Raw genomic sequence first — 24,850 nt, 5'->3', positions numbered from 1 at the left:
CTGTGTTTTTGTGGGATTTCAACAGTTCTGTGGGTGCTGAGTGTTGTTCTTCTGTCCACAAGAGGGCGCGTGTCCTCATTTGAAGAAATTCGAAACATCGAAACATGACTCAGGAGGTAAAAGTCTGTCATGAGCAGATGTATGTGAACTTAATTTAAGTTTTTTTTCATTGTTTCATACAGGAGCTGCAATGGAGTAAAAAGTTAAATGGAACAAAAAGGGAGAGGAAAAGGTCAAATATAGGAATATACCATGTGACTGCATATAAAACTGTGGTGGGATTGTCCAGTATCATGCACTAGAATGATGTGCATTAGCCTTATTTTTAACAGAAATTTTACATGCACTTCTGATAAATATTCATAGAAAACTCCTGCTCCAAGAATAATGCATGTATGCACATCCCACACCCAAAGTATCACTGGGCAAAGTGATTGGTGACATTTCCCGCCTTGACATGGCAAACAGTGGGTATAGCTCACAAAGTCCACTGGCAAATGTACTGCTCATTTACTCGCAGAAATCTGAAGACCCATTTCACCAGACAGTTTATTTTCTCATGCGTTTCAGAAATTCCATTCACATTTTCCAATGTAATCATCACCCATCCTTGTTTTTAATGGCCAAAATAAACCCCCAGTACCATATTACTTGTCCTTCATTCCTATGATAAATTAACATAATTAACTTTTATTATTGAAAGTGATTGTATTTGTAATATAGCATTAGTGGTGGCAGTGGTGGCCTAGTGTGTAAGAAAGCAGCCCTGTAATCAGAAGGTTGCTGGTTCGAATCCCAATCCGCCAAGGTGCCACTGAGATGCCACTGAGCAAAGCACCATCCCTTAACACTGCTCCCCGGACGCCTGTCATGGCTACCCACTGCTCACTAAGGGTGATGGTTAGAAAGCATTTTGTTGTGTCACTTGTACTTAAATGCACAGCAAACACAGCACACGATGACACAACGAAATGTGTCCTCTGCTTTTAACCATCACCCTTGGTGAGTAGTGGGCAGCCATGACAGGCGCCCGGGGAGCATTGTGTGGGGACGGGGCTTTGCTCAAGGCAACCTCAGTGGCACCTGCTTGGTTCAGGATTTGAACCCTTCCATTCCTTACCCACCAGGCCACCACTGCCACATTAGGTATAAGAACAAAGGGGTTTTGCTTTTGCAGTCAAGAGAGCTCAACATTATGGGTACCCCATGCATTGTATTGCACACTTGATTTGTGCTCTAAAATTTGGCATATTACATGACTTTGTGGCTTGCGAAGTCATCGCAAAGTCTCAAAAAATGTGTGAGGTGGTCAGCTAAGGTGCAGTTGTCAACCATCATAGAGCCTAAGTTCGGCCTGCCTCACAACAGAGCCACGTGATGAAATGGCCCGAATGTTTTACATACATGGATAAATGCACGTGAAACCATGAACTAGGAATAAATGACACACTCAAACCTGCTCAGCCCGATTGCTGATTCGTTCACAGTCTTCCCTTTTTTTGACAGGTACGAGAGCATGGGTCGGGTCAAAATAAACACGCGCTGCGCTCTGATTGGTTGAGCGCCTGTGACGCGCGTCTCCGGGAGTCTCCGAACCGTTCGCGCGCTCCCGCGCAAATCTGTGCCGGTCGCCTGGTCAACGCGATGCGCGTGCTCGCGCCCCTGTCGACGTCGGGGGCGCGCGAGATCGTGTTACACAAGGGCCAGCTTTTATTTCGCAGTGATGAATTAGATAAGGAGCCTTGCCGCTTTTGTTTTGGATTTAGTCTGTTTTTTTTTTTTTGGTTTTGTTATTTTTTTCTCAACTTTTTCTCTCTGGGACTGATTCTTGCATCCGGGTCCTTTAGCTACACGGGCCCGGCCGACATCGAGCTGACGTCTCTGAAGGAGGACAAGCAGCTACTGACACGTTTTAAACGAATGTTGCGGGTTGCGTTTTATTTCACTCCGGCCAGCGGCGTGTGTCGAGGCGGAGTTTAATGCTGCTTTTCGCGTCGTAGGCCCGGACTGGAGCAAGTGAACGAGCCGGGCAGCCTAGTCGGCGGAAGGCGTCCACTGACGGGACTCCATCTTCTGGACTTTACTGTGAACACCTACAGACTCCGTTTGCACATATTTATTTGTTCGTTTGTTAATTTATTCGCTGCTTTTCTGGATGAAGTGTCCTGCTCGTGATGCGTGCAGGACGAGCGACGGAGAGCGAGGAATTATAGGGCTGCAGTGAGGGTTCTATGAATTAAAAAGCCTTAAAATGTATGCTGGAAGGAAACGAAGAAAACCGGTGCAAAGGACGTAAGTTAATCGTCTGATAATTCGCTTTTTTTTTCTTTCTTCGACGCATAGGCCTGTGTGCTTCGTTGCCCCTTCTGCATTCTTTTCTTGGCGTAGACTGACATTTAATTTTGTTATAATCATATCAAATGTGTATAAAACGGTAAATGGTTTGTAAATATTGTTTTTAGATTTTTTTTAATGCGATATACCAAGAGCTTTGCAATTGTAGTATTTTTGCTAAGCAATTTTATCTATAGCCCACTTAAACTATAGTTGTTCATACTTAATACGTGTTTTATTATGTATGTATGTTTATAATGTATTTTAAACTAAACGTAACGGGACATTTTCCACTACTATCCTTGTAAAGGTTGTTTAAATGCGTATCTTTTAGAACGCGATGTGATGCCGCACCATATTAAACCCATTTTGTGATAGATTGGACATCGTTTATCCAAATAATGTCCGGTTTTTGCGCTCGTCGGAAGATGCTGAAAGCGCAGGTGCAGCAGGCGGCGTTTTCATTCCCATCATTTCTACGTCAGCCTTGCTTATTATAAAACGCGTCAGCGTTTAGTGGCTTTGTAGTGTTCTGGAGTAGTTAGCAAAATATATAACAGAGACCAATTGATATTTTGAGATATTCTGCAGCATGTGTATAATCTTTATTTTATTACTATTTCCTCTGACGGGACAGTGTCTCTAAAATACGCAAACGTAAGCCGAATGCCGCTCACATATTTCCTTTTCAGGAAAGGTTCATGTAACTTTGTACAAAATATAAAGAATTGGATGATTTAACCAGTGATCCCTTTGCCCTACTTCTTCATGTGGTGTCTTATTTTCGCGTTTTCTCGCGAGATCTGTCAGCAACTCCGTAATTTCGTTCTGATTCTACTCTTAGAGAGGCTTCATTAATGTTTTTTATTTGTTTATAGATTAATAAATTATAACTTTTATTTATTTATAATACGTGCTTATTGTTAATTTACTTTTTAGGAAATCATTGTAATATATACACACACATATATACATTTACATTTACATTTACAGCATTTGGCAGACGCCCTTATCCAGAGCGACTCACAACCTGCTTTCAAGTTACCATCGATGAAGTGATCAGTTCCGGTTCATTAGGACCCCCAACTATGAATACAACCTTTTTATTCACTCTGTTGTAGATTCTGTACACAAGTTCGACAATAAGAAAGTTACAAGTGAATCTAAATATTCTTTAAAGAGGAAGGTCATATATATATATATATATATATATATATACACACACACACACACACACACACACACACACACACACACACACACATATATATCTCTCCTCCAGGTAGGACGTGCTGGTGAGGTGGAATTGTTCTAATTGTATATTTCATTTCATGCTGTGGTTCAGGGTAAAACAACCTCCTGTAGATGGGGTCAAATCAAACCCGTCAAAGCGCCACCGGGATCGACTCAACTCCGAGCTGGACCGCCTGGCCAGCCTGCTGCCTTTTCCAGACGAGGTCACCTCAAACTTGGACAAACTGTCCATCTTGCGCCTCAGTGTTAGTTACCTTCGGGCCAAGAACTTTTTCTCTGGTAAGTAGTGTGTGTGTGTGTGTGTGCTGGAAAGTGTTGGACACTGTTTTGGTGGGGTTTTCTGGTCTGCTGTAGTACAGAAGTCAGATGAAGGTCATGGGGTCCAGCACAAAAAGAACACTAGGCACATTGCGGGCCTTGCTTTGCACTTGTTCAACTTACATTTTCTTATTAATTAAGTTCTTGCTTTTTTCATTACCAGTGTGTTTTTTTCTGTATTGAAACATTTCCACTGGGTTTTGTGCCACAATGCTGTCTACTTCTTTTCATTCAGCTTGATTTTGTTGGCCAACATCAGAGTATGCTGAATAATTTGTGCTTCAGAAAAGGTTTTTCTAAGAGTAGTTTTAGTCCATCTTTTTTTTTTTAAGAAACGCTGAATATTTCATGAAGATGTGTGGCATCAGCAGTCATTTACAGCCTTTTTAGAGAGACCAAAAAAAGCCAGATTTATTGCCATGAATCAATATATTGCATTCAAACAACAACCTTTTTCCCACCACCTAGATTTAAAAAGGGGCTTTTTATGAGACGAGGCTCTGCAATGCGGCCAGCGGATTCTGGTGACTTATGAATAATTCAAATAAACTAGCTTAAAGAATTTATAAAATGGAGGGAGGGGAATGTTTGTTTAAGACAGTGAAATTTGAAATTGCTGTTCAAGAGACAGGGGACAAAAACAGTGTGTATGATCTAGCCATTTTTTCTCTTGCCTTCGAAATAGCTGTGTGTGTGTGTGTGTGTGTGTGTGTCTTTATGCACAATACACAGATTTTTTACTTCAAGCTAAAGGGCACAAACTATGAAGGTGATGGTCTCTCTTAGGGGGCTCTCAGCATGGGGTGGTCAGATTTTGTCTCACAATCCAAAGAGAAGCAGGGCTGGTGAATATTGGCTTTGAATGTTGTGTGTGTGTGTGTGTGTGTTTGTGTGTGTGTGATTGCCACATGATGCAGGCGATTATTTTAATACAACATTTACATTTTGGTGTTAGAAAATCTGTGGCATAACAGAAAAAATATTTTAACAAGCCACAGTATTTGTTTCATTTTCATGTAAATGTATATTTATTTGCTAATGAATATGTATATTTACATTGATTGTTTTTATATATATATATATATATATATATATATATATATATATATATATATATATATATATATATATATATATATATATATATATATATATATATATATATATATATATATATATATATATAAATGTGTGTGTGTGTGTGTATAGAGAGAGAGTCCAGTTAATAGTTACTACTGTTTTACTGTAGTTATCAGCATTACAGATACCCAGTATAGATAACCATATCAGTATTAGCTGATGTTTATTGGTTTTAATTTCCCTCCATCTGCTCCAATACTCAACCATTAAAATTAAAGAATCGAGCAAATATTGTTTACTGGTCATATAAAACATGAATATATATAATATCAGGAATATTAGTTATCACCCCCATAGAGTACTGTTCAGCACAAACATGGGTGTTCAGGTGTCACTGAACAGCCTGAGTTTGTGTTACTTTCTGTAGTAAGAGCAGGACGTCACACGGAAGGGTCGAAATAGGGCAGCCTACAGTGCATTGGTTTCTCAGTAGCTTTAATCCACTCGCTGGTTAAAAAATTTGCCATCCTCTCATCTTGTTACCATTGACACCACTTCCATCCATGTCCCGTTACCTACCTCAGGCAACTCGTTTCCCAACACACATCACCTTTTGTGTAAACAAGAAAAGTTTTATCTCATTTGTGGCATTTAGATGCTAGCTTTTACCACAGCTTGTATGGAGGCGGGGCTTAGTGGCCTTTTTTCGGCTGCTTTGGCATGCACTGTACAAGAGGATTTCTGGGAAGTGGGGGTAGTGACGTTTTGCACAGTAATTCTGATCTTATTTTTAGCTCTGGCCAAGCTTTGATTCATTAATTGTTTGTGGTGGTGGTATTCAGCCTAATTAAAATGTGACCATTTCCATTTAGTTTAATCTTGTGTAAATGTGAATAAAATATGGCATGATTCTTTTAACATTGGTTTTAAGATGCAGTAAATGTGTGTCAAATATCACCCACTTAATTTACACTGTTAAATCACTTGTTGCCAGAAATTAGTTTAATGTCTAGAAACTGCATAGCAATTCAGAAAATTCCTTAGTGTTCATAAAGTCCCTGGTAGTAGCCTAGTGGTTAACACTAGCCTATGAACCAGAAGACCCAGGTTCAAATCCCATGTACTACCATTTTTTCCCCGAGCAAGACACTTAAATTGCTCCAGGGGAGGACTGTCCCTGTAACTACTGATTGTAAGTCGTTCTGAATAAGGACATCTGATAAATGCTGTAAATGTAAATGTAAACTTTAATGACATGAAAAGGGGTGTGTTATGCATATCTTGTAGTCCCACACAGTAGAACTGCCGGGTATATATGGTATGCGATATAAACTTGGTCAACGGGAGAGATTTTGATTATACATGCCTAAAGCAGAAATATCTGCATCACATGCGCAAAACCCGCCTACTTGCTGCACGATGCACTATTTCTGGAAAATGGATGAGTGCACATGGATGAGGAGCAGCTTGTTAAAAAAACAACATTGATTAACCGACCTGAGTAAAGATAGCAGTGGGTGTTGTATTCAACAGCTATTCACATATCTTTGCAGTATTTTCTCTTTCTGCTTATTAAACAAAAACCTAGAAATCTCCACTTTTTTAATATAGCCGCTCTTCTGATTTAAGGCGCTCGGTGTATGGTATGCAACGTTTTAAAATAAAAGTTCCAAATGGAATGACAGGGAATGATTTAATATACAGTATTATAGTGTGAAAGCCATAGATAATTTGGTTAGGTTTACATTTGGGATTAGGCATAGTCAAAAGCTCAGAGAGTGGAAGAGCAGCTGTATTATTTAGCATTTTCACAATTTATTTGCTGCAGCAGTTAAAAAAATGTATATGTGTATGTTTGTGGCTGCACACTGAAGTGTGATGGGTTAAAAGCAGAGGACAAATTTTTTGTATGCGCTGAGTCTGTGGTTCACAATATGAATTTTATGCCATATCGCAAAGCATCCCATTTTGCATTGCTGACAATATTACTGGTAGTTTTCTGAGAGTGGGAATTGCTTGACAGGAAAAGTTTACAGCAAGTAGATGGCCCTGATTGCTGCTGCTTCACCAGAAGCATTCTCCTGTACCGGAAAGCCTGTAATCTCAATCCCCATTAATCTTAAATGTTCCTTTCCCACTAGCAGCACTTTTTTCTAATGTGCACAACTGAACAAGATGAAGAAAAAAACAGTAATTACTTATGAATCTCAGTAAATGTTTACATGAACGGCTGCAACAGATTGAGTAAAGACAGACTATGATTGCTCCTCTGCAGTTGCTCTTTGATCGCAGTCATGCTTGTTGTGCTTGGCTCGGTGTCATTTTGGATCTGCTTTGAAAGCAAAGTAGACTGGGACTCCTGTCTCCACTTCTCGCTGCCACACCACAGGAAGCTGAGGCCAGGCACGCTGAGCCAGGGACATGGAAAAGACTAGGAATGGGATCTGAACGGGATCTGACGTATTCTGGAAAAAGATTGCGCCCTGTATTCACTCATGCCTAAGACAATTTGCAAATCGACCAGGATCAGTCAGGTTCGGATTTAGTCGACATATCTCAGTAAGGTCGCTGTGAGTTGTGGGTATTATGTAGAACTGTATCATCTAATTACTTGACAGCCGTGCCGCTACTACGTTGCAATGCTGATCAATATCATGATACAGAGGTCAAACATAGAGCAGTATATTGATTAAAAATCAAATAAGGGCATTTATCATGTAGCATAGCTATCTCTCTTATTTATATATTTGCATGAGAATAAAATTTACTTTGATACTGAGCAGATGCTTAGATCAAAACAAATACCTTAAGTAGCATTTACAGTAGGATTATTAAGTAGGGCTGGATATGACGTGCTATGTTTGTATGGTTATGATGAGATTGTGCCGTGTTTCAGTATTAGTAGGTCACAGTGGGGGCGGGAGCCCAAAAAAAAGTAGGCCACTTGTAGCCAGCTTACAGTTGCAGCCACTACAGAGTGTCTATTCATCACATGCTCAGTGTATGGGCTGAACTCTTTTCATTTTATTTCACAACATTAGTGTAAGGGCCCGATGCCCAAAAATAATCATCCATCATCCAATCATCACATAGGAGGCAGAGCCAGTATTTCAGAAGCTCCTCCCACCAGGACAGCCTACAAAAAAACACACACACACGCACACACGCACACACACACACAGACTTTATACCTGAATTACTGTATTTCTTTTCCATGCCTTAATTATGGGGTTGGGAATCTTTGGATTGAGCATTGTTTGTAAAGTTCATGAAACAGAACCCACTGCAGCAATATAGTGGCCAGGAATTAAAAAAAATAATTTATTTTTCCTCTGCCTCTATATTTTATATGAAACAGCTGCCGGGGATTGAAATGCCAGTAAAGTGACAGGACAGAGGTGCGAAGAGATGATGATGTTTGAGGTTGCGCCGCAGACGGCCTGGGAAAAGCCTGGGAAAAGCCTGGTGATTTATTCATCAGCTTGTTCCACAATGACGCTTGGCATCACTCTCCAGTATTGAGCCCTGGCTGAGAGGCAGGTTTAGAGTTATTATTTGTCATTAATAACAACAGAAATGAAGAGTCTGCCCCTTGTTACACACCATGAATACACATTTAAAGGCTCCCAGGCCCTTGTTAGGCCGTAGAGGGGAGAGATTATGGGGTCATTTTCCAGTTCTTTATAGCCGCACGTGCCACCTCTGAGTACCGTGTGACAGCTAGCTTTGTGTGGTAGGGTTAATCAAGTGTATTAACATAGCCTCTCCATTCAAGCCTTTGTGTTCTCCGGCTAGAGCGTTGCTAGGAGCTGCCCATGAACAATGGGTGGACTTTCCAAACATGCTGACGGACAAATTCAGACCGCCTTGTGATTTAAGAAATCCGACGTAAAACAAAAGTGTGTGAGGCCGTAATGGCGCCTACGACCTTGGAAAGTTATGACTACCACTTCAAATCCACTGAAAGCATTTATATTTGAAGGACACCTAAGATGCATGCAGTTTTTCCCCTCTGTGATTTATTTGTACATTTTGTGCAGCCACACAAGCATGAACTGCTGAGGACCCTATAATGACAAATTCATATCATGCATAGCTGCTGATAGGTGGGTGGCCCAAAATCAGCACCACTACTTAATGCATCATTTGAGCTTTTTTGACCCCAGACATATAGATGCACAGAGATTTTTAATTGTGTGTGCTCACAGCATTGCAAATGCATTGGAATCATCATTAACAGTGCTGGAGTGTCACACACCCATTCACAAATCAACAACAAACTCACACCTCATGGGCCCATGTCTCATCTCTCTCCTCTTCCCCTGGCTCTGGCCTTCTCGTATTTTCACAACAGTATCCTCGCTGCTCCTTCTTCCGCCACATGAGGAAATTAGCCGCCGTTAATAGACGCAGGCATCAGTACAAAACTGGCCTCTCATTGCGTGAGTGAGAGCGGGAAACCGTCCCCTGCCAAGAAAACCTATGAGGCCTTAATTGCTTTGCCAGCTTTTTAGAAAAGAAAAAAACCCTCTGTTGCAATCAAGATAATGACAGAGCAGGCCACAGAGGAGCTTAGGCTGCAACTAGAGATGCTATCTAACATCTACTCTTGCTGTTTTTTAGATTTTATTGTGTATTCTTTATTTTATTGTATATGTTTCAGCTGGGATGGGGTGTTGGCTAAAAAAGCTCTGGCGGAGGGAGATTGTTGGGTGGAGTGATGTGGGATGGGGTTAGCTTAGGACAACAGGCGAAGTGGTCGGCTTTCGTCCAAGCAAGGTCCCTGACCATTCTGCTATTAAGGCCAAGGATCGTCCATCCATCATTGCATGTCAGTCGCACGTTTTTTGTGCTTAAAGTGGCAATTAATGCTCATTAAAATCAGGGAGAAGGGTCCTCCCACTGCTCTGAAGTGCTACAGAGCTGTCAAGATGCATTGCTGTCTGCTGAGGTCCATGTCTCCACTGGCTGATCCAGTAAAAACAGTGAGCCAACGTTGCTCAGACACCAAGAGGAAAGGAAAGAGGAACATGAGCCTTCTGCAATACACTCAGTGTAAAAATATGTAGAATTAAGTGGTTATGTCCCCGGATAATAACTCTTTAGTGCTTGTAGGAATCATTGATAGGCCCATGTTTGTACAAAAATTATTTTTTAAAACATTAAATTTTTTGGCTGATGTCTTGCTCTGCTGAGGACCACATGGAGTTTTATGAAGAACAATTTATTAACACAAAGTCCCTATAATTGGTAAAGCTGTTATGCTGCAAAACAGGTCAGAGCTTTTTTTTTTTTTATGAAAATTATGCAAGAACAAAATTATCACTCTGTGGTCAGATGGAAATGATTGTTAAATCCATGATATTTCCTGTGTTTTTTCCTCCCACCGTCATAGTCATGGTGTCAAATAACTTCTCCATGATGTCCAAACCCTTCTCAGCTGCTGCCAGTTTAAATCCAGAGAGTGTTTTATTGTGTTTTTTTCTCCAGACTCTATAGTTGTGAATATTATAAAATGTTATTATGTGTTTCATCAGTTCTTGAATAAAATCTACAATGGGATTTTCATGGATCCAGATTTTATATTTTATAGCTTTGGCTTGTGGAATCAACCCAGTACCCCTTCACAATCCTGTTGTCTAATCTTATTGGTCAAATAGCAGAAAAAATAATAGGGTAGACCATTTATAAAAGTAAGTGAAATGAACAGCACTTATTTGACAGTTACATTATTAAGTGTGTGATGTGTAAATCTTGAGAACCTTCGTCTCGCTTTTTGGTTGTTTCTAAACATGTGCCTAGATAAAAATTCCATTCCTTTGGGACTATTCTCTATGTGATGCATGGGACCTTTTAATAACACAAGTTATCATGTACTACATACATGTCACACTTGTTCATATTTCTGACCTCTAGTTATCCCTGTGCCTTACTACTGGGTAGTTCAATATAAAGTAATGACAAAAGCCATACAAGCAGTTGCACGGGATGTGATGCACGGGACCAGAAAACTAGTCTCACTTGTTTAAACAAACTTCCACAATAAAATTCAGACAAAATTTACACCAAATATTTCAATGTATAATGGGTGTCAAAACTGTGCAACACTTATTTTGTTTATGCAATACCAATATATGCAATTAAAATGACCAAGATGCATGGGACATGATGCCTGGGACAACAATGTCACAGGTCTAAAAGCTACATGAGTGCTGTAACGTTTAGCATATGATAACAAGTACTAAGAGTTAAAATGTGGTCCACTCTATGAATATTTTCAAGGTCCCCTTTTATGAAATTTTTACTTTGTGAGATTATTTAACATTAATATGAGTTCCCCTAGCCTGTCTATGGACCTGCGGTGGCTAGAAATGACGATGTGTATAAAGAGGTTACCTCCCATTTCTCATGCTTTTTCCCCACCCCTTACCTAAAAAAAAAAGTGCAATATTCCAATATTACATATATAAACTGAACTTTGAATGTCTGGGTTATATTTTGCAAATGTTGGCAAATCCTTTTTCAATACATTGAAATGAAATGATGTTCCACATTATCTGAGTACCCATCTTAAATATGAGGACAAGTAAAAGTGCAAATATTACATCATTTTTTTAAGCCTTTTGGTTTAATTTTTCAGATAATCGTCCTTTGAATTTAATGGAAATTGTCACTCAGAAGACTCTCCATGTGAATTGCTTCTACATACTTTTGCATCCTGCCCCTGCAGAAGCCCTGAGGAACCACTGGCAGGATGCTGTTGTCTACAGAGTCATATTATAATATATGTTGACAAAATTAATTAGGGAATGAAAGGGATATTTCTGTCCTATTTGTCCTAATTAGATATCATAAGTCACTGTTTGGGCAATATGGCCAGTGGCAGTTCTAGGGGTGGGGCATTGGCCCCATCTGAAATCTGATTGGCCCCCTCTAGTGCCCCTTTTGTGTTATTTAATTTGATTGGTGCATTTCCGTGCTAATGAACCAAATTGGAATATCAAGCAAATTTTACAGAAGAAGAATATTTGAACACTACTGTGGAGGAATATTTTCATTTGATAAACAATGGCAGTCTATGTTTTGAGGAGTTTGTTGGTAAGTCATAAATCCTTATTTACTCAAAGCTGTCAGGTATCTTAAGTCTGACAAAGATTAAATTAAGAAATGAAGAGCAAACATTAGGAGGGTTGGCAAAGCAGCCACAGTTCACTACTTACGAAGGGAGTTTTGCAGAACAGTAGTGTAAAATACCTCTTATTTTATTGTTGTTTCTACAATAAAATACCATACCACTCTAAAAACTGTCAGAACACCCTCAACAAAAATACTACGGGAGAGTAACATTACCAGATGATTAATCATGCTATTATTTTGCTGGCAAATTAAATGAATAAAGAATCAACAAGTTATTAATTCAAGATAATTCTATTTAAGATAATTCTATATCTATTTATTAATCGGAATGATGTGATTATATATGTGAAAGGGTCAGTCTCATGTGTGAATTTTGGGCCAAAAAAGTGAGCCTGCTTGCTTGGTGTGGGATGTAGAGGCAGGCGTGGGTGTGGGATGTACAGGGACAGTCCCCCTGGAGACACTCACTCAGGATTAAGTCTCTTGCAATGGTTGTAAGCGGGATTTGAACCTTTGACTTTGTGGTCTTCTGGTTCATAAGCGGGTGTCTTACACACTAGGTTACTACCAGAGAGGTAGTAAGCCCAGAGGCTTACTTACTTCACTTTTAGAACTTGTTGTACTCCAAGAACCATTTCATGAACTGTTTAGGTTGGAAAAAGAGCCATTGTGAGCAGTGCAGTGTAGCTTTTCAGTCCTAAAGTTGATGAGCGTTTCAGTCACCTTTGGGGTGCTGAGCGAAAGTATTAAAAATGAATGGATTTGTAAGGCTGTTCATTTCCTGTCACAAAGACCAACGAATAATGCTTTTTTTGAAGAACAGAATGTACTATAGTCACCCACATGGAACTTTGTGCTTCCTTTTTAGCTTTACTTTTATTGGCAACTCACTGTGTCACTTGGCTCTACATGCGCTAAAAACACGTGTGTCTGAATAGTGTGTATACTCCTTGGTGGACTGGCACCTGGACCGTGACCCTGTTTAGGATTCAGAGGTTACAGATAGTGAGTGTTGGTGCTTAAAGTGCTTCATTGAGATAAATTAAATAAAAATTTATGCTGAGGTGGTGAAACAAAATCTAGCCAATGCCGATTACATGTCATGTGTGGAAAAAATGTGCATTAAAAAAATATATAAATGATTCGTGAACAGGGTGACATCAATCATGTCAGGTTCGGGCTTTTAAAAAGGCCATAATTAAAGCTCTAATCAGAGTGTGCCCCGACCTTTACAGTCTCTGATTGGTTTAAAATGCAAAATGTTCCTAATATGTGTATGTTGCTTGGGAGTTTGTGTTTTCTCCTGAACAGCTGGACTTTTTGAGAAATTAGATTGCATGTCCAACCAACATGGTTGGACCTGATATAAATGCGTGAAAAAGGCACTCATCCCAGTCATAAAGTCCTACTGTTCTTCTGTCATTTGCAATGTTAACTTGTCCTGAGCTAGCACATGGACTGGTCAGTCCAGTCCAGCATCTGAATTTGTACACAGTCTAAAGTTCACATTGTATCATGCTATCAGCGATGACTTATCACACTTCACTTAATTAATGTTTTGTTTGCCTGTGGTTATAATTAGCTGCCATGATGCAGCAGTGAGTCTTTTCCCTGCTGACTCCTAATTGGAATTACTTTGGAGAGCCTGTTGCACCACGCAGTCTGTATGAAGGGACTTCTCATCCAAATTACGTAACCGTTGTTATAACTCCACATGCACATTTCTCATTCTGATATTTGAATGGTGACCCAGCTAAATGCTGTGAATAATGTATTTGGATTATGTCGACTTCCTACCATCTGCTGATGGTAACCAGAAGGGCCGCTGAGCATAAACACCTTCGTTTTTATTGCAGAGCATGTCAATGTTTGGTAACTGCCTGTAAGCCTGTAAATGTGCATAGTAGCCATGTGTATACCCATAGGTCCTGGCAGCGTCCGTCCTCGGTGTCTCCAGGTCACATGACCGTGGTGGTAACTGCAGAGACAACAAATCCAGTGGCTGCAGCTGGCTCTGTGGGTGTGTGCTTGCATGTGTGTTTGCAGCAGGAGTGCTTTCTGATAATGCAAATGGTAAACACTGACTCTGGAGCCTCTCACGGGTTTTGTCTGCAACTGCTTTGTATAAATGTTTGTTTGTTTGTTTGTTTGTGTTGCATGCCTTTTCAAAGTTCTGAGCTTTGAAGCCATGTCCTATGCACTTTTCCCTTTCTCTCTCTCTTGCATTGATTCTCTAACCTGCCTGTTTAGACTGTAGCACTCAGGCAGGTTGGCACCAATCCCATGGCTCATCCAAACAGGATTACAGCCCCCCTACAGTTGAGGGGTTGAGGGATGCCCATCAGGTGTCACTATCCAGGTGCCCTAAAGGCAGCATAGAGTAGTAGGCGCTGTGCGACTCATTAATATGACCGGATAATAGCTACGCCATTGCTGCTCAAGCAGGCCCTCTTTTAGCAAAGCGAACTAAGCCAATTTGCCGATCAGTACCATGTAATGTGCCCGGTATTCCGGGAAGAGCGGCTGGGCTGGAATTGGTTTAGACTAGCCTGATTCTTCTGTGTTTCTTGTCTGCCAAGCCTCAGCTGGCCCAGTCAACCACAAGTTACAGTTGTTGTACTAGAGGCTGGGCTGTGTGGCACACAGCAAATAAATAGCTGTCGAGGCTCGCTGTTTACTTTGGGAGGACTGGAGATGAGACATCTTTTCTTAGTGATCATTATTCAAACCCATCTCCGACAGAAAAGAAGGATTAGGCTGATGCGGTCACATTGTTCCTCCGTGGTCCACTCTGTCCATTGCACTGATTTTGGTGGATGTGTTTTTGTGGAAACAACAATTCTAGTTTGTTTATGGCAGTTCCATGGTTTTGAAATTCCGTGACAATTTTAGCCTCAAACAATAAAGCACCACCAATAGATCCTACTTGGAAACATGTGTTTTTTTAAAAAGGGACTGTTTTATTCCCAAAAATCCGATCTGCTAACTAAAAGCTGCAATGGAAGAATAAAGACAACATTTTCTTCCATTACATTTGATAAAATTCATATGAAAGCCACATGTTCGTGTCAGTTGCAGATTTTTGTAACGCAACTATTATGCTTTTGTTTGTTTGTTATTGTTTTTAAAAATCAAAGCAAAGTCGTATGTAATTGTTTGACCTCTACAAGCACTGCAAATGGTATAAACTATTTTGCATAATAACTGCCTGCCTAAAAACATTCAATGCTGAAGTATTAAAGTGATATCGATACTTGTACCAAACAATTCTAGGTTACTTGACCACAAGGGGTTCTGGGAAACCCATTTTTCCATAAACATTTTATGTGCTTGAACTCCTTGGCTGCTATATTGAATTTGGTTTCAGTGGCTACAGCAATTGTCACATTTTTCTTGTGGTTTTCAGACTGCAACTTTACTACTTAGTCCCATCATTGTGACAGAATTCAGCACCTGCATCTGTTACATTTGTAAAAAGTAGAGTAGTAAAGTAGGTACTGTTGATCCAGCTTAATTATTATGTTTATTTAATTATTTTACTGAACTGAAGCACATATCTGGTAGGGATCAACCGATCATCAACTTGACTGATTATTGGCTAAGATATTAGTCATTTTGTTGATCGTATCAGCATTTTATTTTAGCAATCACCAATATTAAGCAATTATTTATGCTAATGAGGCTCCACTGCCATCTGTTCCTTTGAACTCTGTGCACTCAATTTGCTGCTTCATTTCATGTCCACCCACAAAAGCCTCTGATTGGCTGTATTTACATGAGTAGTAGCCAATCCACTCTGAAGTCTTACTGTCACTCACACTACACTCGCACAGTTGCGCAGATTTTCAGCTAAGCAAAACCTGTAGATGAGAAAGGAAGGTAGCGTAGCTCACTTCCCAGCATACCAGTATCATCTAATGTTGTATCAGAAATAATGCCATATAAGAAAATTAATGCATACACCGTAAAAGGACATGCTTCAGGTTAATTTGTTGTGTGCAAGGTTAACACCTGATTTTTCTGCATCGTCTCCCATGTGTGAATCTCCCGTCTTGTCTTCTGCCTTTAATTTCCCTGTGATCCACACCTTGCACATCACATAGGTGGCCTCTGTCACTCAGTCCATTACATCCTACAATCTGAAGTTACAGGACACCACACATTGCCATAACAAAAAGCCTGTACGGTTTACTGGTTACATCGCCAAAAATGTCTTAATAATACCCCGTTGCAGTGATAATGAGAGCCTACGAAAGCTTGGAACTTCAAGTGGACTTCCACAGTGCTTATCCTACTTACAGTATTTACAATACTCATTACTCTGATCTAATAACAATGTGGTGTATTTTGAATGTTACTTAACTTATTTATTTAATTAAGCTAAAGGTGTTAATCTATTTATTAATTTGATTCACCTTGTAACGAATTAGCTCAAGAGGAAATATCTAGAATTAATTATAACTGGTTATAATTAACAATAAACATTTAGATTAGATTTTGGGATAAACTGTAGCAGAATTAATGTTACAATTACTTGATCTGTCCGTCCACGGAGCAGATAATATAATTATTTATCAATTCTGGGAACGATTATCCCCCCTCTTGCCAGGAAAGGTAGCTTTCCCACTAGCAGTAACTTAGCATGTAGCTTAAAAGGTCAACGTTCAGTGACTCAGCTGTGAGCAGCACACAGAAACAAACGATTGTGAATTTAAAGATTTTAATAAACACGGCTATAGCTAACATACAACAATTAGACAAACATATACATACAGGGTAAAGGAAAGTGATGAAAAGAGAATGGCAGTATTACACATCAATTTACCACAGCCTAATGAGAATCGCCAGAGAATTCTTAAGTTCACCTTAAAAAGGGGTTTAAACGTGCATCTAAATAGTTACTTGCATTGGTCCTTATTTCATGCAAAGGAGTCCTGATGTGGTAGGGTCGCGATCTTCGATCCTTAGGCCTGGCGCTGGAGGTTGTCCTTGAAGGTAAACTTTCCAAAGAGTCAAAGTGTTGAAGGAGGTGTCTCGGAAGGAAGAAGAGAAGTTCTGAGCATTCGTGCCTGTGTGACGCTCCTTTTTGAATGTTTTCTGGCACGCCCATCATGTGGCCTGAATAGCCAATCACAAGTGTGACATTTTGGCGGGAGAAGTTCCCTTTGTCCGGGTTTACGACTGACCGGAATGTTTATGGCTGGTCCAGAGAGAGACTGTAGTTTGTTGCAGTTACAATTTCTACCTTATAGAAATTGTATGATGTATTTTGTGATCACATGGTATGCATCACTGTTCCAGTAGTAAAGAGAAGTTCCTTCTGACACCAAGAAAGGGACCTTTAGGAGGTAGGAAAGTAGAGATACACTTATACACTTAATTATAGGTAATTAAAGTTTACCTAATGTACAATAGAAAGTTGTAACTAGTATAATTCATACAAGGGAACGTACACACAACGCGTGCATATACGGGATCCACTTATAATCACATATTCCTAGCACAAGATACAGACAATATGTTTTAAGTGTGTGCGTGATTGTGTATTGCGACGGTGGAGCCAGGCAGGAGGTCTTTGGAATGCTTTGAAGCTTGGAGCCCCGATGAGCAGTTTGCAGACCCCGTCTGTTTTGCATCGTCTTGGTGACAGTGGGGGCAGACGGGACAATCAGGCTGAGGGTCCAGGTTGTAATTTGTATGTAAATGTCAAAGGTTAAAAGGTTCTTTGGAGATCAACCATCTATGATCCTACGCAGACGCTACATTTGTGACAGTGGGGGAAGACGGGACGATCAGAGTGAGGGTCCAGGGTTGTAATTGGTATGTAAATGTCACAGGTTAAAAGGTTCTTTGAAGATCAACCATCTGTGATCCTACGCAGACGCTACAAATCCCCCCTTGTGGCTGAAAAGTGTTCAACTAGAAACCTTATCAGACACATTGGATCATGAAGGTGGGATGACAGATGGATCCTGTAAGTCAGATGGCAGGTGGACCAGCAAGCCTTTGGGTCTTCCACCCGGGTGTTCCCTTGGTCAAGTTCAGCACTGCCTCTGCCTGGGGTACTCTCCTACGGCGGTTTTTCTTGAAAGGTCCGGGGAAATGCAGCCGTGCACCGGTTCATGGACCTTTGCACCAAATTTACTCTGTTAAACAGGACGGAGGCAAGGCCGAGAGTTAGGGTGCAACTGATCGCTGTGGCGAGGCAAAGAGCTGTGTCGGCCGCAGTCCAGGATCGGGCAACAGGAAAGTTGGTCTGGACAGGTTGCCTAGACAATGCTTGGAGGGCTGTGTCGATTGGGGTGATATCAATTATCTGAGACCCCCCCTTCCTCAATGCTCTGTTCCAATTCGGGCTCCAGGGTGAGACTGTGATCCTTGAAAAAAAAGATGGAAGTTCCACCTCGGACTGGTACTCATCGCTCGGAAGGTGGTACAACGCCAGGTATACTTGTGGGTTACGGTCGTTGGTGATGAGAAGTCCATGTTGGTCCCTCAGTGCAATGCCGGATGCTGGACCTGGGGATGTGATCTCAGGTTGTGGTTGTCCTCTGGTTAGCTGGAGGCATAGCAAGGACAGCCACAGCAGCACCCCCCTTTGTCTTTCCCTGCCAGAAGCCACATGTCTCTTGATCTGGTTACGATGGAACCATTTGAACGCTGGTTCTTTCTGTCCACGGCTTTGCTTGATCTTGTCGCCCACGTCCAGTTCTTGGTGTGATGCCTTCCAGTTGTAATATGCTTTCTGGCCGTCTGCACTCTTTTGGAGTCGTTGTTGGGCAAAAGCAAATGCGGTTCTCAAATGCCGGTGCGGTTCCTCAAGGTACTGGTGAGTGGTGTAGTTGGTGTCTCCTGGCTGGTATAGCAGGTGTACTTGTATTCCCAGAAGTTTCCAGGTTTGCTGTATAATCTCAGCTGTGAAGTTGGTGCCCTTGTCTGAGTTGACTCTCAGTGGCAGCCCGAACTTTGTGAACTGGAATACGACTGTGAGGAAATACTTGTAGCCTCTAGTTGACCTAGGCAGGGGTCCAACCCAGTCACTTTGGAGGTCTGACCAAGGAGATGTGACTCCTCTGCGCTGCAGTGAGGCTCTGTGGTTTGTTTTTGTTGGTTGGAATTGGTAACAAGGAAAGAATTCTTTCACATACTCTGCCAAATCTTGCTGCATGCTGGGCCGGTATGCCGCTTGTTCTAGTGTCTCATACGTGGTACTTGTGCCGTGGTGTCTCGCGCTTGGTGTGTCGTGAGCATATATTAGCATGACCCCCCTTAGGCACTGTGGCACCACAAGCCTTGGCGCAGTGACGTCATCAGGGCAGTACCCAAGAATATTGTGCGTCACACACCGCATAGGTTTCACGTTGAGTAGTGCTTTGAGGGTTGGCGTATTGGCCATTTGTGCAGCTGTGATAGGGCGGTTGGAGGGGTCAGAGAGGTGGTGAGGGATAGTGTGTATAGCTGGGTCAGAGGCCTGCATGTCAGCAATGTCCATGGTGGTGATTTGAGGAGCCAGCGTAAGCGGCTGTGAGGCGGTCATTGAAGTGGGCAGAGTCTGTTTGCTGCGGGTTATGGCAGCCACATTAAGGGTGGGTGGGTGGGAAGGTGGATGCCATAACTCGCCGTGTAGTGCACCTGCTGTAGCCAGCTGGAAAGTGCATAGTGATGACCTTGAACCTTGCTCTTGGGTCGGTGTGTTCCCGCAGTTGTTGGCGAGACCTTCTGTGGCCTTTGTGACCTGGCAGTCTGTCTGGCGTGATCTTGGTGACTGAGGAGGCAGAGGTTCTCGCACTTGAGCCCAAATTTTTAGATGTTTGAAGTCCAATAGGGGCTCAAAGCGGTCTAGCAGGTCTTTTCCAATAAGGAGAGGGTATGTGTCAAATGGAGAGATGTACACCGGGTGTACTAAGGTCATAGGGCCGATGGTTAGGTGAATGGGAGCTAGTTGTTCTAGTTGTACATCATTTTGGCTGTATGATTGTACGTTCAGCACACAGTTCTTATATTCGAGAGTTCGATTCTGTCTCTTGGCAGCAATCTGAAGTCTGTCGAAAAGCTGGGCTGACATCAGAGTCAGGTCTGCTCCCGTGTCCACCAGGGCCTCTAGCCTTACCTCATTCTCCAAAGTGGTGGTCAGGTACAGTTTCTTGGCTACCCCCCTTTCAATTAGGTTCCCCAACAGTCTTGGTATTGGGGCTTGTGTGGTAATCGGTAAGCAGTCAGGACCAGTCTCCCGTGACTCTTCCGGCAGACAGACCACCAAGACAGCACTCTCAGGTACATCAAGGTCCTGGCTTGAGGTGTGATGCTGGGAGTTGGCTGGTTCTGATGGTTCCATAGTAATCTGCTGTGGTTGCGTGATATCACTTGGTGGTGGGACCTCTCGTTCTGTGGTCAGCAGAGGATTATGTTTGAGTTGGTTGGGAGGATTATGTTGAGGGGACTTTGATTGGGTGATAGGGTCAGACTGCACGCTTAGTCATGCCTGATCTGACTCATCCTTTTTGTCCCCCCTGTAGTGCCTTTCCTGGAGGAGTTCCTTCAAAACTCTCATAATCTCTGCTGCTTCAGATGTGGCTTCCCAGTTTGGTCCTGCTGGTGATTTAAATCTGGACTGATCCAGAGAGTGTTGAGAAGGGTTCGGCTGCTGCCAATCTGATCTTGACGCTTGTGTTGCTGAAAATTGGCTCCTTCTGGGTCGTCTCTTTCCTTCCCATGTGGCTTCATCCCTTGGGTTGGAGGGTGGTTGTGACCTGTCCCAGGATCTTCCGGAATGACCAGTTTGGTGTTTGTGTCGGGCCCCGTCATGTCCACGCTGCCCCCTGTTGGCTGGAAATCGTGACCATCTGTTGTCATGGTGGCTTTGCTCGGCGCCCTCTAGAGTGAGTTCTGCACTCTGAGTGGAGACAGGATAGATGGTGTGGGTTTTCGCTGTCTTTTCCGAGACAGCTCTTTGTTTGGCGAAGGCCTTGTGGGCCAAGTCTCTCAGCTGTTGGGTGGACATCGTCCGTGGGCATGCCAGAACCCCCAGATAGTGACTTACTGTGGGGTGCAGGTTCCGGAGGAACAGGGATCTGAAATTGAAATCGTCCTCCATTCCTGGCTCGTTGCGTGCTCCGAAGTAGGCCTGTCGGAGTCTGTTGTAGTAGGCTTGCGTGGTTTCCTGTCTGCCCTGTTTAAGGTCCATGGCAGTGATCAGTCCATGCTCTGACTCTGGGTCAGAGAACTCCCTGATTAGCGCTTGCTGCAGTTGCTGATGATCCATTTTGACGCTCTCTGGCTGTCGGTCCAGGAAACTGCGCACCTCACGGCTAGCAGTGATTCTGAGCAGATAAAGTCTGTCGCGTGTGGTAGCGTTAGCGACAGTTTGCAAGTGGAAGTCCACATCATCGAGGTATGAGTGGACATCATGGCCTCCTGCAGGGTTAGGAGTGAAAATGGGAATGTTCCTCGCCAGCTTATCCAGTTCCTTGGTTGACACACCATGACTGGAATGTAGTCTTTGAGAGGGTTCCCACCCCCTTGCTGCTGGCGGGGGGTTTGGGATGCTGGCAGGTGATGTCCTGTGCACTGGGCTCTCCTCCCTTTTGCTGCTGGTTAGGGGAAACTCTGCGGGGTGCATCTCTCTTCTAGGGTCATCGTGCAGTCTGTATGAGTGCTTGAGCTCTCTGCGAACTGTGTCAAGTTCATGTTTCAAATAGTCTCTTTGTTGGGACAGAGTACTGACCTCGGCCCGGGCAGTTTGCAGGTGGCCCTCACAGGCCCTGGCCCTGGCTTCTCTTTCTTTAAGTTCAGTCTCTGCTCTCATCAGGAGGGTCTTAGCCTCGTTGAGTTCTTCCCTCAGCTCTTCTCTGGCGTCCTTTTCCTGCTCTTCCCGGTGTGCTGTGTCCGCGCGGAGATCAGTCAAGGCGTTCTGGAGTCTCTCCAATTCCTCCTGTAGCTCTGGGTGCTGTTTGTGTGCTGTCCTGTCCTGAGTCTCCAGTTGCTCCAGTTGTCTTCGAACGAGCGTCAGATTCCTCTGTGATCTCTCATCCTGAAGCTTTAGTGCTGCAGTCTGTCGTTCCTGGTGGTGGATTGTTGCTTCACTCAGTTTTGCCTGGCCGAGGAGGTTGTGAGCCAGTGACGCGGTGATCTTGGCCAGCTCCTTGTGGCTGTAGTCCTGCGTCGGATCGCGGGCCATCAAGATGCTCAGGTTGTCATCAATCTGCTCTTGGCTCAGGTTCTGCAGGTCCCCGGTGGGTTCATGAAGAAGATTGCTAGTCAGGGCATTCAGCCAGACTTCTAGACGATCCCAGTGGGCCTCAGGGCTGGATGATCGAGACATGTTGGCTTGCTGGTTAGGCGAGAGAGGGAGAGAAAGGGAGCGAGAGAGAGGGACAGCACAAAACAAAACCAATGCAAGTCCTACCAGTGTTAATGACTGCGCCTATAGTACTTAGATTTGACTGCGTGACAGTCTTAAGACTTTGGCAGCTTGGGTTGTCAATGTATTACTCAGCCTTCTCTGATGATTCTCAAAGGTTTGGTCTCTAGGCAAACAAACAGAAACCAGGTGAAGACAAGCAAACAAATACGCCAAACACAGAGGAGAGGTAGGAGCACTACCTATAAGTAAACACACAGGTGTAGAACATAGAAATCGATTCTAAATTTAAATTCGAACACTGTTTAGACTAAATTTAAATAAATCTAAACAGGAGAGAGAGAGGCTTGACTCAGTAATAACAAGAATCAAGTTAAGAGGCAAAGAGTCAGAATAAGCCTTTCAGGTAAACTGGCAGGCTTGGGCCAACCAACTAAGAAAACCCACCTACTGAGACTGGCCACAAGGTGGCGTGGGTGAGCCCCAAGGGTTAGAACAGAGGGGGTGGAGTTGGAATTTAGGAGTGTTAGACAGGGTGTGGCAGGATTCCTTCGCTGCCTTTCACACACTAACAATTAAAAACAGGAATTCTTCGCTGCTTTAAAACAAATGCAATTTAGCTGCACCAAAAGGGGTGTGTGGCAGGATTTCTTCGCTGCCTCTTACACACTAAAAATTAAAAACGGGATTTCTTCGCCGTTTTTACACAAATGCAGTTAGTTGCACAGCAATGTGTGGGCAGGATTTCTTCGCCGCCTCTTACACACTAACAATTAAATACAGGGTTCCTTAGCTGTTTCTACACATATGCATTTAGGGCTCTCATTTACGAATAAGGCCTATAAAAAGATGACAAGAGGAACGTCGCTCAAATCAATCTTTATCGCGATGAAGGAAGATTTCTTCGTTCCAACAGGCGATCTGATAATATTAAAATGTACAGCAAAGAGATTTCTTCGTCTTTACAGCACAATTTTAATATTATGAACTAATGGCTGTGTACTTTAACAGACAATGGCTGTTGAAATACACATATGGAGGTGGTCTTGAACCAACCAATCACGAGAGTGAGTCTTGCCTCACTTTAAGCTTGCATAAAAACACAAAAAGATTGTTACTGAGTTTGCTCACAAAATAAGTTTGAACGTGCCCGCATTCTCCACCATTAAATGTAACGAATTAGCTCAAGAGGAAATATCTAGAATTAATTATAACTGGTTATAATTAACAATAAACATTTAGATTAGATTTTGGGATAAACTGTAGCAGAATTAATGTTACAATTACTTGATCTGTCCGTCCACGGAGCAGATAATATAATTATTTATCAATTCTGGGAACGATTATCCCCCCTCTTGCCAGGAAAGGTAGCTTTCCCACTAGCAGTAACTTAGCATGTAGCTTAAAAGGTCAACGTTCAGTGACTCAGCTGTGAGCAGCACACAGAAACAAACGATTGTGAATTTAAAGATTTTAATAAACACGGCTATAGCTAACATACAACAATTAGACAAACATATACATACAGGGTAAAGGAAAGTGATGAAAAGAGAATGGCAGTATTACACATCAATTTACCACAGCCTAATGAGAATCGCCAGAGAATTCTTAAGTTCACCTTAAAAAGGGGTTTAAACGTGCATCTAAATAGTTACTTGCATTGGTCCTTATTTCATGCAAAGGAGTCCTGATGTGGTAGGGTCGCGATCTTCGATCCTTAGGCCTGGCGCTGGAGGTTGTCCTTGAAGGTAAACTTTCCAAAGAGTCAAAGTGTTGAAGGAGGTGTCTCGGAAGGAAGAAGAGAAGTTCTGAGCATTCGTGCCTGTGTGACGCTCCTTTTTGAATGTTTTCTGGCACGCCCATCATGTGGCCTGAATAGCCAATCACAAGTGTGACATTTTGGCGGGAGAAGTTCCCTTTGTCCGGGTTTACGACTGACCGGAATGTTTATGGCTGGTCCAGAGAGAGACTGTAGTTTGTTGCAGTTACAATTTCTACCTTATAGAAATTGTATGATGTATTTTGTGATCACATGGTATGCATCACTGTTCCAGTAGTAAAGAGAAGTTCCTTCTGACACCAAGAAAGGGACCTTTAGGAGGTAGGAAAGTAGAGATACACTTATACACTTAATTATAGGTAATTAAAGTTTACCTAATGTACAATAGAAAGTTGTAACTAGTATAATTCATACAAGGGAACGTACACACAACGCGTGCATATACGGGATCCACTTATAATCACATATTCCTAGCACAAGATACAGACAATATGTTTTAAGTGTGTGCGTGATTGTGTATTGCGACGGTGGAGCCAGGCAGGAGGTCTTTGGAATGCTTTGAAGCTTGGAGCCCCGATGAGCAGTTT

General features: G+C 42.4%; 1 protein-coding gene across 2 annotated transcripts in view; it reads left to right on the top strand.

Annotated features, from left to right (window-relative positions):
* Positions 1-1,782: 1,782 nt before the first annotated feature.
* ahr1b (aryl hydrocarbon receptor 1b) overlaps positions 1,783-24,850 on the top strand; it is a 51,494-nt gene continuing 28,426 nt past the window's right edge. Inside the window, exons 1-2 of one of the 2 annotated variants that reach the window (XM_028980037.1) lie at positions 1,783-2,292; positions 3,680-3,867. In XM_028980037.1, coding sequence (XP_028835870.1) covers positions 2,252-2,292; positions 3,680-3,867 — 229 coding nt within the window. In that variant the 5' untranslated portion in view covers positions 1,783-2,251. The remainder of the gene's footprint in view (positions 2,293-3,679; positions 3,868-24,850) is intronic. The other variant, XM_028980038.1, reaches the window with a different exon arrangement.

Source organism: Denticeps clupeoides, chromosome 5 (genome assembly GCF_900700375.1).
Source record: "Denticeps clupeoides chromosome 5, fDenClu1.1, whole genome shotgun sequence".
NCBI lineage: Eukaryota > Metazoa > Chordata > Actinopteri > Clupeiformes > Denticipitidae > Denticeps > Denticeps clupeoides.
Note: the sequence above shows the minus strand (reverse complement) of the source record. Positions and strands in the feature narration are given on the sequence as shown.